The sequence below is a fragment of the Neodiprion fabricii genome, chromosome 6 (assembly GCF_021155785.1).
Source record: "Neodiprion fabricii isolate iyNeoFabr1 chromosome 6, iyNeoFabr1.1, whole genome shotgun sequence".
Classification (NCBI taxonomy): Eukaryota; Metazoa; Arthropoda; class Insecta; order Hymenoptera; family Diprionidae; genus Neodiprion; species Neodiprion fabricii.
In genome coordinates, this window is record NC_060244.1 from 28,603,773 (window position 1) to 28,619,509 (window position 15,737).

General features: G+C 36.5%; 1 protein-coding gene across 1 annotated transcript in view; it reads right to left on the reverse strand.

Moving 5' to 3' along the window:
* Positions 1 to 9,757: 9,757 nt before the first annotated feature.
* The window catches only part of LOC124185585 (LIM domain-binding protein 2), a 103,169-nt gene continuing 97,189 nt past the window's right edge, over positions 9,758 to 15,737 (reverse strand). The window contains exons 5-11 of the mRNA XM_046576461.1: positions 12,769 to 12,871; positions 12,377 to 12,549; positions 11,845 to 12,090; positions 11,545 to 11,677; positions 10,596 to 10,720; positions 10,242 to 10,484; positions 9,758 to 9,859 (exon numbers count right to left, since the gene is read on the reverse strand). Coding sequence (XP_046432417.1) covers positions 9,758 to 9,859; positions 10,242 to 10,484; positions 10,596 to 10,720; positions 11,545 to 11,677; positions 11,845 to 12,090; positions 12,377 to 12,549; positions 12,769 to 12,871 — 1,125 coding nt within the window. The remainder of the gene's footprint in view (positions 9,860 to 10,241; positions 10,485 to 10,595; positions 10,721 to 11,544; positions 11,678 to 11,844; positions 12,091 to 12,376; positions 12,550 to 12,768; positions 12,872 to 15,737) is intronic.

The window sequence follows — 15,737 nt, forward strand, 5'->3', positions numbered from 1 at the left end:
ACTGTTTCGACGGAAGGCTCCAATCCGGGTATTTATACGTCTCCCACCACTTACGTAGAAGCAAGAGTGATCCGGAATGTTCTACAAAAATCAGTCAAAAGCACATCTCATTGTCGGCGGCAAGCATACTACCAAGAAAAGCAAATTGAATTTGTTGAACGGCGTAAATATTTTCACTATATTTTCATTTAGTGCTTACAAACTTTTGAACATCACATATCGCATATAGTAGATAAATGATTGCGTTGTACGTTTTCCGCCGTGCGTCATATATATGCACGTGTGCCGACCAAAGGCGGGGAAGCTGAATTTACCATTCTCGTTTATTTAATTTTGTTCGTTTCGAGCACGATACGTATGACGTAATATTACCTCGTGTTGCATCAAGGCAGAGAAACCAGTTTTACACAATTAGTCCTTCATCTGATTAAAGTTTTATAAATTGTCATGACAATTGTTCGTCGTTTGTTTGCTAATTTCAGTGGTACACATATCAGACAAACACAATCTCAACTTTAAATAATCAGCCACTAATCGTAAAAATCAATAGAATTTTGATTCAATGTCAGACTTGGGGGATTCTTCGCGACTTAGTAAATTCCCTAAATATAGCGGACTCGACTGGAACTAGTTTTCGCGCCGCACTATGTATGTATGTCATTGACTGAAGAATCTCAAGATGAGTACACATGTGGAAGTTGATTCTGTGACAGCTAATTTTTTCCCTAGTCGATTATGTTGGCAATAAAAAAACATTAGCTAAATCAAATTCCGCATGTGCACCCCTGGGTAAATTTTCTTTGGGCCCAAGGCCCAAGTGGCAGGTGGGATTCGAATTTCAAGCATAGAGAATCTTGAGGCCGAAAAACGGAAAACAAAGAGGTAAACAGCACCGTGCGCTGATCTATAGATCGGTGGGATCGTGATTGATACCCAAAAATGCCAGAGCCCACGCTCGCGTTTCACTTTACCAATAATCTGCAGATTGCTGAAAATTTCTGGGGACAATAATCCACGGGTATCATTTTAAAGCAAGGCACGGGGGTAACAACAGTGCCGTACTCGCTTATATTCGGATTACAATGGCAATCGAGTCGGTACGGTAGATAATTTCTATACCATAGCTTCCCGCAAGTTCCTTCGACTATTATTGACGAGCTTTACATCCCCCGTTACAAAATGGGATTCTGGAACCATCCCGTATTTACCACGACAAAAGCAGCTGATAGTACAGAACATATTTACCATAAAAAATTGCTACTACTGTACATAATTGTAAATGAACAAATTGCAAACATTAGCAGAGTAGGTACATAATACCGTAGGCGAACGGCGTGTTGTTCTAATACATGTCCGTTTTTTTTTTTTTTTTTTTTTTTTATTAATTATTTATTTCATTTTTTTTTTATTAACGTTTTTTTCAGTTACAATTTTGATTACATACATATAATGCGGATTTTTTTTAACACATGTTGCTATAATACAAATGACGAGGATAAAAATTTTTATATACTTTTTTTTTTTATTGTTTTGTTTTGTTGTTTTTTTGTTTTTTTTTTCTTCATTTGGAGTGCGTAAAAATGTGTAATATAATTATAATAGATGAAAATTTTTATTTTATTGGTCATGGTAATGGGCCAACTTTGAATGTACATTAATATAATATACCGAGCTGGCTCATATCCACTTAGAGGTTAATAATAATGTAAATTTTTACTTTTTTTTGTTAGCTCGCATACCATTCCTAATTCACTATTCATTTATTTTATACACTATATAAGGGTGCACAATCCCTCACGTATGTCAGCGCTGGCTCAGTATTTTTAGCGACTGCATGCAAATACCGTTCCTTCTATTCCGTAATAATAATAATAATAATAATAATGATGATGATGATGATGATGATGATGATGATAATGATAATATGTAAATCAAGCCAAATGTTTCTATATCCGTTCTCTATGGAGCATATTGATAACAATATAGTACATACAGTATTTATATTATAATTTAAATTACAGCCAGGCTGATATAAAGCACAAATTAAATAATCACTAACGACACGCGAGCGCAGAATGAGCAGTTATCCATCTTTTTTCCTGTCAACAGGCTACCAGAGATGCCCGGATGCGGTTGTGAATGCAAAAAAAATTGCCTGAACCTCCGAAAGCCAATTGAGAGAAACTTATAACTCTGCGACGAAAGAGGAAAAGTAACAAATCAATTTCAATGAGATCATCTACGATATCTTACTAGCAAAACACATTATTTACAAAAAATGACTGCTCTTTACCAAAAAATTTCCACACGATTCAAAACCGTCCTCTATTTGTTCATGCAGGTTTCACATGTCCGGAATCATTGTAATAAGGCCTAATATGAAACAATGTTTTTTTTATTGCGATTGTTGAATTCTGCATAAATTAATTAAATCAAATGTTACGCGCCGTGTTACAACGATGTTCTGCATTTGTATTAAGAATGTTAATGGAGTAGGGGCGGTATAAAAAGGAATTACTTTCAACTGTTACATATACACCGCATTTTATTTAAACATTTAAAATGTTACAAAATGCTATATATAACCGAGTTTTTATTTATTTATTCTTTTTTTTATCTTCTTCATCATTAATTTTTAACCAGTTTACAATATACGTAAAGGAATTTCTCTTTATACCATTAACCTGGAAGTAATCACTGACCATCATACTTCTGTTTTCATCATTATTCATCAAATTTCATCGGAGTTGTCTTACATTATTTACAATAAAAATGATACAATTAGATTTTTTTTAAATTGTTTAAATCAAATGACAAAGCCGCGGACGATACGAACCGCGGCGTAAATTTTACAGCACGTAAAGTGCAATAAATTTGATCAAGATCAATCATGATTATTATATATTATTCATCTTTAATTATGTTGACTGCACTCATCGTAGGCTGCTAACTGCACGGAATGATCCAGCGTGGGAAATTTCTTTTTCCTGTCTCATAAAACTCTTCTGACGTAATTTGATCAAAACGACGCAAATACCAAATTTAACGAGCATTTTCACTCTTTTATAGATAGATTAATCAACGTGATAATGTGTTTATGTATCTTACAGTTGATACTTGTAGAATTAATTTTTTTCTTTTTTTTTATAAAAAGGTAAATAGAAACTGGAATTTTTTCAGCATCGTACGATATCTTTAAAAATCTTTTGTGTTCTTTTGCGTGATAATAATAACACGATTGTGTAACTAGACTCGATTTAACATATGCAAAAGAAAAGAAAAAAATAAATAAATAAAAATAATCGTGGGACCCCTACCTCGTAAAATACGTGCGTAAAATGAATTGCATTATAAATGAAGCGGCCCTCGCTGCAGTTTTATACACACGACCATAGCTTTCCACGTGATAAATTGTCACCACCACAATTTATACTTTCAATATTTCTACTAATCATAATTGTCATTAATTTACATATTTAAAAACTAGTTTGTATGATTCCGTTTCTTGGGCTAGATCGCAGCGGTGTCAGTTGGGATTGGGATCCAATATTTACTGGTCTATTTGTTGTTTGAGTTTGACTTGAGAAAGAATAACCATTCGGCACGTCAATATGGTTGCAGGATTATTTCAGGGGAAATCACAGTCATTGAAATTTGTTATCTTTTTCCCCCAAATGCGATCGACACACACCACGGCGTCGTTCGTTTGAACGAAACGCATTTATACAGACACATAAGCACTTTGCTGTTTATGCAGCTAAGGAAGTTTAACTGCAATGGCTATCATGGACTGACTGCGTCTAAAAATTTTTTATTATTCGATGGTAAATGAATCGAGTTAAAACCTGTACGACAGAAATGAAATGAAACAAGTATTGAATTTCATTCTTGAAGAGAAAGTGAAAACCGTCTTTACGTGCTTAATTAATTCACGTTGTACACGGAAAATAACAAACTGTGAATTATTACATCTGCGAAGTTCATCACTTTCCGAAACAAACCCAATTCTTCGTATAATGTTTCTGAGATTGGAACGGTTGTAAGAAAGAAAGAAATACAATATACATATACACGTGCATCTCTCTTTAATTAATTACAACTTTTGTTACAACAGTCCCACTCAAATAAACAACAGTTATACTTTTATATATACCTATAATTCTGAAGACCGGAACAAATATGTATATTACATACCCTTAAACGTAAGCTGTGATAATTTTTCCGTGAACAATACTCCCATGATTCGCCTCACGATAATTAATACGCAGCGGGGGTAGAACAATTTATTTATTTTTTTCTTCTTTAATTACCGTACTGTTCCGAATATACGACGAGGTTTTTTGTCGTTGACAGCACTCGCCAAAATCGTCCTCTCCTTATACGCGGGCCCGTGTTGTGTGCGGGTAACTAAGAAAAACACCCTGAAATATTGTCTCAGAATTGGGAATCGTCTTATACTCGGAACAATACGGTATATATTGTGAATTCAATTTTCTTTTTTTTCTTTTAACGAATATATTTCTGTGTTATTTTTTTGAGTCATTGTTCGCACACGACGGTGAAATTGACATTTAATGTTTCTCATTTGAAACTTGACACGTTACAGAAAAAAAAACCAAGTAACGTAATTCGGTATGAATTTTCAAAGTCAAATATACTTTATTTTTCCACAGATGCATAAAACAGCCAACTTCGGGAATGCGCGTTTCGCAACGTACTTAGCAGCTTAAACATTTCCAGTGCTTATATCTTTCCGACCTATCCTCCAAGTGGATCAGCAGTAGCTATTGCATTTAAACTAATTTTTCTTGTAATGTCGGCTCTGTGTGCTTTTGCTAACAATTAAAAATTTCCTATTACTTATTATTAATGTTTTTTTTTTTTTCTTTTAAAATTCAATTCACATTATTATAGTATATAATAATTAATTAATTGTAATAGTGTCATTATAATTCGTAATAATATACAACATTTGTCAATAAATCATTTATTCTAGAACCCACAACTCTCATTGATTTTTACTCATATTCTCTCGCTCTCTATCTCTCGCACTCGCTCATATCTTCTTCTCATTTGTTCCTTCCCTTATACTCATACAATTGTTTTTGTGTCGTATTTCTCTTTTACTTCTTATTACACAAGCACACATATGTATATACATATACATATACGCATATATATATATATATATATATATGTATATACATATTTACTTTCACGCACTCTGTGGGACTGTACTGGCTTCACACGTGGCTTATCCAAATAATTCATGAATTGATTTTTATGTGTATGTTTCGATTTATATATATATATATATATATATATATATATGTATATATATATATATATGTATGTATATATGTATATACATATGTCACGGTGGTCCGTATTTAGAATATTGGTGAATACTTTCGAGGCCACACCCCCAAATCAACTTTAAATAATTCAAAAGCAATTCCCTCATTTTTTCAGATATTTATCTTAATTCTAACCCTTCTCGCCAACAGGGTGGATTTGCGCTTTAAAATAATGGTGTTCAAAAAAATCTGTAACTGCGATATACTAGTAGGGACTGGTGGTACTACCTAATAAAAAATTCACATCATCATACTAGATAATTCAAAGAATTGCACACCTACTAAATGAAAAAGCAGTTAAGATTTCGAGGGCTTGCAATTCCTCGAGATTGCACGGTATGATGATGTAAATTCTTTATCGGATAGCACTAATGCCCACTAAAACCTCGCAGTTACAGATTTTTGTGAACATTATTGTTCTTAAAATGAAATATACACTGAGAATTTGTCCTCAACACGTGTATTTTAAACGGGGTATTTCTACCATGTTAGCGGAACGGTTAACGTTGAGATAAAAAAAACTGGAAAAATTAAGAAATTGTTTTTGAATTATTTGAAGTTTATCTGGGAAGCGGCCCGGAATAAAATTTGTCACCACCATAAATAACGACCAGCCTAATATGTATACATATAAATGTGATTTCCCTCACTTTTCAATGCATATGTTATACCTAAATTCGCTTTTATGTATAGTATGTATACGATTTTCGTTCTTTATTTATTTCTTATATACATAAATCAAAAGGACACAAAATGATAACGTTACTATACCACGAGGGAGAGATATTAAATATGTACTGTGATGATTAAACGCTGTGTATGTGTTTATACCTGTTTCCGCGTGCTCTACGAGTAAACAGAGGTGATGCTTTCAATGAAAAAGTGATGATTTTGTACGTAAAATTGTCCGTAACAATTTAGTTGACATCAACATTCTACGAACCTGCTCAAATTAGTATCACCTTTTCTTTCTTGGATTATTTTCGTGGAATCAATACTTCAACTTATTCCAAAAAGAGCGAAACAATACAAGAATTTTTTCATCTTTCTAGTAAATTGAAAAATAGAAATAAAAATGATGATAAAATTTCAGCACTCGTTAAAACACCGATAGAACAGATTAATATACTTCAAATTGGTGAGTGATGAGATTGAGAATAATATTCAAGTCACAGCGATTTAGAATCTTGTTCTACTATAAATTAATTACAAGAATAATATATTCTTTAAAAAAAAAGTAATTTTCTGTGATGCATCAGATTTTCCTGAGAATCTATGATCTATTTTTATTTAGAACATTTCGTTTCGCGTATTTCTTATTATTAAGTGGTGACCCAGGATCATCGATATCAACACATTCAAGATAAAACGTTGTTTATGCACGGAATATAATTACGTTCAAATATATAGAAATAAAATTTGTTCGACATGAAATATCAAGATCCATGTTCACCAAACGAAAGAATTTAACTTTAAAATAAAGATGCTAGTATGACACATTTTTGTGTGTCTTTGAAAAGAAAACTAGTGTTCAATTATTTTTTTCTCCAACTCAGACCAAAAATTACTAAAGTTAAAAATCCCATCGCCGAACAAGCGACTCGTGATTGCAAGCAATCTTTGATTATTCCATGTTGAACAAATCAGATTTTCTTCAAAAGAGCGTATGTGTGTATAATGTATGTATTATATTACTAACTGGGCAATTAAAAGAGAGCTAACCCAAAGAAGCATAGAAACTGAGAACACAACGCGTTCATGAATAGTGTAGTAAAAAAAAAAAAAAATAGGAACAAATACAACGAGGAACATGTACAGCACATACAAGTGTTGCAAACGCACACAACATACACACGTATATACATATGCACGTATGTATGCATGTATGAATATGTCTATATACATATATGTTTGAATGTGTATGCATATATATAAATATATATATGTATGTATGTGTATGTTATATACATATATGCATTTACGTACGTGTATGTATGTAGACAACAATTTATGTATGTGTGTGTGTGTGTGTATATATATACATATGCGTATAACATAATTCGCTCGTAAGGAACTTCGTATTAATGAGTTAATTAATATTCATAATGCGTGTTGTTTGTGTTGGACGATTGATGATGAACGTATGTTTGGGCCACCACGAAAAAATATAGTTTACGAGTTGTTACTGTTTAGATTTATTTGGTTACTTTTCACGAATTTCACAGCAATGAGTATGAGGAACGAACGAATCGTGTCACGTATGAATGGCAACGTGTGTGATGAAAAATTGTATAAAGTAATAATGCCTTCTGCCATTCTGTCGATCTGTTTTCTACACTGTCGCATTTTAATGCACTTTTGCTCGTGTTTGTGTCTTTTTTTCTTTCTTTCTTCTTCTTCTTACTTAATAATATGTAGATAGCATTTGCAATCACGTATTACCCTCAAAGAGAAGGGTTGTTATATGAAAAAAAAAACAATGTAAAAATACCCTCATGCGTTTGTAATTGGTTAAATAAAATTTAAATAAACAGAGAAGGGGAATAAAATTCGTCAGTTAGTTTTCTTCAACTTTTTTTCGTTGATAGAGTGTAGTTTTCCTCTACCTTTCTTTTTTTCTCGGACAGAAAGGCCTATAATGAGTAGCGTCCACTTGGGCAAGTTTACCTTCTGCCGGAAAATGGGAAAGAAGAAACGGAGAAAAGCTCCGTAAATCGTTTGAATGGGTCTCTTTCTTTCTTTCTCATTTTCTCTCTCTCTCTCCCTCTTTCCAGTGCTCTGTCTCACGCGCGCACTCTCTCTCTCTCTTTCTCTCTCTCTCTCTCTTTCTCGCTTTTTCGGTCGCTCATACTCTCGCAATTCACAATACGTACTTACATGCTAAATCTCTTACGATATTATATTTATTTATTTAATCTATAATTATATCAATACTGTTGACGGATAAGAGATTCATTCACAGCTCGCGCCAGAGCGGGAATCGTCTCTGCGACGTGCATATTATTTTTACTTTTAGTTTTATTTTTATCTTTTTACTTCATTTTATTTCTTATTATTTTTAATTTTCTTTTGTCACTTTAGTCACTTTTCGGGTTTATCACACGCTAATAAAGCTTACCCTCACTACCTCTGTCTTTGAATTTGTTAATCTCCAAGCAGCAGTAGAGTAAGCACCATTTACAATAATCTCCATCAGAGGCCAGGTTGCTTCATTCGTAATTTATCGACCAGACCAGGCCAAGCAGGCAGGCAGGAATATCGTCGTAGGCAAGCATGTTATCTCTCGTAACTTGATATATTGTTCCCAATATTTTAAATATATTTACGTGTATCAATAACTCCTCGAAAGAATATCTTATTCACGAACACATATGCATGTCGTATGTTTTGTTCAAGCTTCCTTGGGTTTGAATAGACATTTCGTTACATGCATTACTGTTTTTTTTTTTTCTGCCAGCATGTTTAGAATCTTCAATTCACCACTGAGCGCAGCAAATAATAGGTATCAGTGGTAGCATGATTTTTCGAAGGATTTCTCATGAATGAAATACGGATGATTAATTAATCATAGATTAATTAAAATCATCATTGAGTTTATAAAACTTTACTTTCTTTAGTCGAATAATTGAAAATGTATGTTTTCATTTCTGTTATCCTATCTCGACTCCTGGAAAGAATACTCAAGTTACGATGACACTCATGCTTGTTCCTCGTTAAAAAAAAAAAAATACTCAGGAGACGAATGAAAAAAAAAACTATGATCACTGAATCCGTTGTCTAGCCCTCGACAGTTGGATGTAGAAGAAGAGAAATGAATACAACGGCGTTTGCGTTGTCCTCGCTGTTGTTTTCCTTTTTGTACATATCTTCATCCTTCAAACGTGACTTCGCTGTGCCAATAAATACTCGAGTTGTAGGTAGAGCAGCTGTTGCACCAAACTCTGCAGAGGGGCCTGACCTTGTCCTTGACCTTGACCTTGCTGAATCGACTGCGTCAAACCCCCACCAGTAGGCTGAGCAGATGGCGACAACGTCGTACCTGGCCCAGACTCGGAGAGCAACGGGTGTTGCTGCACCTGAGCCAGTCTCGAAGCTTCCATTTCCACGGCAGGAGAATGCAGAGATGGGGGAGGAAGAGGTGGAGGGGGTGGGGGAGGAGGGGGAGGAGCAGGAGGAGGCGGTGGAGGCGGTGGAGGATGATGGTTGCTCTCAGGGATCGCCGAAAGGTTTTGAGAAGGATGCGGAGGTATCGGAGGGAGAACACCGACGTGTGACAGACGATGATGAGATGGACCTAGGTAGGAAGGAGAGATGTGAAGGTTCTCGCCCCGCTAGGGAGCCATGTTCTTGGGCCTGCGCCCCCGTCGCCCCCTGGTGGGGGGGCGCGGGGACTCCTGGCCTCACTGACTCACAGCGGGGCTTTTTTTGTCTTGCTGTTGCTGGTTGGCATCCTGCGAACCCTGAACTCCAGCTCCGCCGCCACCCTGGGACCCTTGAACTCCCTGGAAGAAAATCAACAGTTTTCTCCGTTTAACTGATATGCCATTTCAGTGCCGAAGAACATTAGAAATGGATAAAAAATAGCGGATTTTTCAATCACTTTGAACGTTCTAACGATGAACCTTTCTCAAATTATTCATATATCAGATCGTTTCATTCGAGCTCATAATCATTGGTGCAAATAACATTGCTGTAGATTTTTCAAACGGTTTCTTCTCTTTTCGTGACTTTCGATTTAGACTTTGAGGCCCATTCGTCGTTAATCAAGTTTTCAATCACGGTACGTAAACTAGACGAATAACTTTTGTCTAGTTTATCAGGAGTTTGAAAATTTCCTGGCATTCGGAACCGCCGCAATATCAAACTTCATGACATTCTAGTTACCTGATTTCCTGGACCACCTTGTGGCGGGCCTGGACCGCGATCTGGAGGCCAAGAATTTCCGGCATTTGGCTCGGAGTGAAATTGGTGAGGATGCGGTGGAGGACCTCCGGACGTATCATGACTGTGGGGATCTAAGCTATTAGCCGCGTCGTATTGCGTGTTTTCCAATCGTGTGATTAACCGTTCGTCTTCGTCGCCGAATTCACCACCCATCAAAGAGGGTTCACCCACGACCATTACGTCCTGCGAATTGAGTAAAAAAAAGTTTGTGGTTAATCAGTGGATGGAATATCGTCCATTGTGAAAGTGAATTTCAAACAATTACGGTTAACCGTGAATTATTGTTTTCCGTACCTGAGACGCCAGTGAAAAATTAGGGCCTGGGGACCTTTTTTTACTAGGTGCTGGTGGCGCGTTATTTCCTGGGCCAGACGCGCTGGCCTTTCGCTTTCTTCTCTTATTCGCCGGCCTCTGTGACTCTGTAAATAATACCTGTTTAGTACATCACTCACTTGTATCAGCTACGGGAAAAATAAGCAGTTACTAATACAATATCACTACCTAGCTGTGGACCTTTATTTCAATCAAAGGTCTCTGATATATGCTTGTTAGTTACAGGCACACATGCAGCGACAAATAGATACTTCACGTTTTATACGCCACACAATTTTACCGATAATATATGTATATTTATATACACAAGTGCGCATTTCTAATATCGCGGTCATGCCGTATCGTATCCAAGGTTCCAAGATCTCATTCTCTGTGCTAAACGATTTTTTTTTTTTTTTTTTTTCAAATTGCCCAATTCAACACAAGTTTTCTTTTATTCAAATGATTGATACAATTGAATGAATTTTCAGGTACAAGTACCAAGACTTTTCGCCGATAAACCGATGTTGCAAAACTGTAGTATTCGGTATGGAAAAAAGTCTCATCGTTCGCACTAGTCTCGACAAAATAAAAAAAAAAATATCCGCTTTCAAGATGTACACAGTTGGTAAACGTTTCTCAGACCGGCAATATTGACAATAACGTTTGATAAACAACAGAGAATGTCGCTAATAGATATTAGAGTAGGAGTAATGAAAAATGAAAAAGTGAAACAGGAAGAGAATGGCTCTTGAGACCGAGTATTTTCGAGTTACAGGTATAAGAATTTATGCACGCGAAAAGAAACATGTACGCAATGTACTCGTATATTAGACTAAATGTAAACAAATGATGGTTCACAGTTTGCAAAATTGTAGTAGTATATGGCCCAGCGGCCAGCTGTTCTCATGTAAAGCATCTGTCCGTCTACCTCTCTTACCCGGCGGGGCAACCATCCTCTGCCACTTCTGGAATAAAGTTGTCTTCAGACAGTCGCGAGGCGATAACGCGTAAGCTTTGTGCCTTGACATCAGTTCCTGCATCGGTTCAAGTATGACGCATAACTGTGAAAAAGAGAGAAAAAAAAAGAACGATCGAATGAAAAATCAACGATAAAACCATAAGCAGATAAGAGTTTTATTGGAATTTCGAAAAGGTGACGTTTACAGGTCGTTCTCTGATTTATCCATTCCCGTAAGACGGGCGATCGGAACGATGCTCAGATACTTACCCTTAAATAATTGAGGGTAGAATTCGTGATGCCTTGTCTCGTGATATTTTTGCTCAACTGTTCAAGCATCGTGGGATCCTGTTGCGCGGTGTGCATACTGACCACGGATCGGGGAACTAGCTCTCGATGTGTTCTCACCGACATGTGCCACGACTTTATCCTCATCAGGTCGTCGAATGTGAATTCCAATATTAGCCTACCCTCTGTACAGACCTGGAATACGTACATTTCAAATTGCATTTCATCCTACGACAGAAAGAGAAAATCAGTGTTTATTCTATTCAATCAAGACAACGAAGTTCAGCACCCTCCGAATTTATCCATTGCCCGATAATTATCAACTGGGAAACGTAACATTTTAGAACATCGATGTTAATTTTTTTCTTGTTCTTTTTTTTTCAATTCAAACATTTCAATTCTCTTTGCTAAACAGTAACAAGGGCGAATAATAAACGTACAGCGAAGACAATAAGTACATATACCAATGATATTACATACGATTAAATATACAATACACAAGTAAATTACACACCTTAGTGAACATAGGTTTCCCGTGATGGGTGACCATGACACAGTGATCACAGTCCAGTGTTATACTAGTGTTGTGAAACGATTCCTTCGGGTGTTTCATATTATAATAAAGCTCCGTAACACCGCCCTCAAATATCGAACGGAAGTACCTCGGTATTAACGTCCTTCCTATCGCTGTAAAAAAAAATTAGAAAAACGTTAGTTAAAATATCAAGAATATTGTGAATTGAATTCGTCAAAATGCGACGTCTAGAATTTTCGTCAAGAAAAACTACTCCGGGCTGCTATCGAGCGATTCACTAGTCATGATTTTTCAATTTCATGCACATATACTAGTAATTTACGAGAAATGTCTCAACTCCTCAAACGAAGGTTGTTCGTTTTACAACTTACTATATCTCTTAGGTCCATCTTCTAAACAAAACGTCAGCGTGAGCGTCGCGTCGTCTTCAAAAAACTCAGTCGCAAACGCGTCCCACCAAAGGTTGTCGCTTTCCTGAAAAATAAAAGAAGAAAAAACGCAACGTTATAAAAGAGATGTAAGGATTGTCTTATAGATTCTTTTGGGTGTTTTCACCTAAATCACACAAGTGTCTGGTAATAAAATTCTATCGACACACATGTACGATACATAGAAGGAGAAGGGAGAGTTTCACCGAAGTAAAACGGCAAAAGTTGGGAGGGTAAAGTGAGCCGCGTAGATCACTTCCAAGTCGGTCCTGAATAACGCATGAGTGACCTACACGAATGTGCAGTCTCGATCGAAATTATGATTGGAATACAACGAAACTCGGCGACATTCGAACCTTTAAGGGTGGTTTTCGCCGTTTCTTACGATTATTGCTCTCTTCTCTCTGCTTCGAGAAGAATAAAAATCAAACGATTTCTCGTTGAGCAGGCGGGTAATTTTTTGCAAGTTCTTGTAAATTTCTCTTCAACGAAGAGACGAATATACATCGCCAAACTCCAATTACCTATTGAACACGGTTACGTATTTCTTACACATAGTATTGGTTATACAATAATTTATCGGCGAAAGATCGCGGCTACTGCCGCTGGTAGGAATCAAAGGGCAAAGGTGCAAAGGTCGAGAATTGCCGCTTTATATGTTAACGGAAGCTTATACATATTATAAAAGAAAAAAAAAAACACCAACGAGAAGAAAAAGAAAAACAAATCAAAAACAAACAACCGTCTGTAACGTGGTTAATAATTAACCAAAGTGAGTAACATACATATTAATGCCGTAAATAAATGTGTATACATTTTCGAAGAAACTATAATGGATGAGTATAATAAAATGTATGTAAAGCGTTGGAATAAAAATAACATCGATCAAAACGTCAGGCTGGTTATCGTCGTCTCGGGAACTGGATATAGCATAATTTCACGTCTTACATACATACGCGTGTGTTGGGCAAAAATAACTTATAGAAAAAAAAAAAAAAAAAAAAAAAGATTTATATCGAGTAACGCGTACCTGTCAACGTTTCTTCCCTTCGCGGTACTTAAAAAAAAGAAAATAAAAATTCCCACCGCACGTCGCGCGGTAACAGTACAAGTAATCGATTGCATATTCGATCGCAACCAACACCGAGTACCTACCAGACTTTGAAAATGTAGACGTCGCGAAGCGTATTAGGAGTATGGATACGAAGGTACGTAGTTAGGCGATGTGAAGTTGCAGGTAGGTAGGTAGGTACGAAGGCAGCAGCACGGCACACGGCTGGGTCGCTTGCTCGCGAGAAATAACTTTCCGCGAAGTAGCTAGCCGCCTGGGTATATTGCGAAACTCTGGTAACAATCGCCGCCGCCTAGCACAACGACTACGACGACTAGTTTCTTGCGGCATGGTAGCGCCTCTCGATGCTTTGCCCTAGCAGAGCTGACATCAGATTTTACTCTACTTTCACGTATTGAGTGATCGCGATAAAATTCTCCTCCTACTCCCCCGCCTTTTTTGCACTTGACATGCCTTACAACTACTATCACTCGCTACAATATTATATACCTATAGATCGTATACGTGCGTAGATGCTTAAGCCGCCACCGCACTGTCCTAAATATCCTCCCCGCCTTCTTACACCACTCCAAAAATTACGTTCGCACAGGTATATTGTATATTAATATTATATTCACCGCCGTTCTCGATGTTACACGCACTCCGTACGTTATGAATTATTAACCGAACCGGATCTTTCTACAGGAGATGTAAGACTCCTTCATTTTATCTCGCTTTATATACGCGTACGTATATAACGTATATTATAAGCTAGTCGTCTCCCTTGGCTCGGAATCGCCGGGGGAGGAAAGAAAAAATTCACAGCCGGAAGTTATACATATTTCTGTATCACGTTATAATACCTAATCATATGTTAACATAGTCACGACTTTTGCAAAGAATTTTTTAACCGATTAAAGCGGAGTTGAAGTGCAACGTTCAAAAAAAAAAAAAAATTTTTTTTTCTTTCTATTTTCTTCACCCTCATTTTCATCGACTCGACGCAAGAATGCTAATTCTGAATCGTAGTACCGGATGTCGCTTAATAGCGCAACGTTCTCGTGAGAAATGGAACTTGGGAAAATTAAAGCTCAGAAAATCAATTGTCATTTTATTTGTCGCTACATACTTAGAAATCGGGTAATAGATTATGCACCGTTTGAATTGTTCCCGACAAGCATCGATCTGCGGTATTTTTGTGACGGAATACCGATACTATAAACGAAAAACTGCTTTTGCAACAGCGGTGAAAGATTTTCATACAATGACTACAAACAACAACTCGGAGAATATTCTTACGACTATAAGAATTAGCTGTGCGATAAGTCGAAAATTTCGGCAGCCTTCGGGCAATTAGCCGTAATAGGATGAACGTGTGCGTTAATGCAGTATACGTATAACGATAAACAATTTTAGAAGTGAATATATACGCGATACGCATTATAAACGGCAAGAGCCCTGTGTGTGTTTGTACATACATACATACATACATATATATGTATGTAGACATAACGTACAAGTGATATGGTTATAATCTGTAACTCGGTTGGAGATATGCACGGATTACGTCATTGATAACGCTGATAAAATGGCGGTATTTTAATCCCGATAAATCGCCAAGTCCCGCAAAATCCATCAGCCCATAATTTGCGCGAAACGATCGGTAAATATAAACAAATACGATGCATTGGAATAAGGCACAATTAATTATATATATGAGTTTGAGTTGTGTGCAGACATTATCCTCTAGCTTCAATATTTCGCGACTGGCAAAAAATTTCGTCGAGATATAAAGGAACGGTATATAAAGAACGTTGAATATCGATGATAAGGAATCCGACGACGTTGCAAACGCGATTAC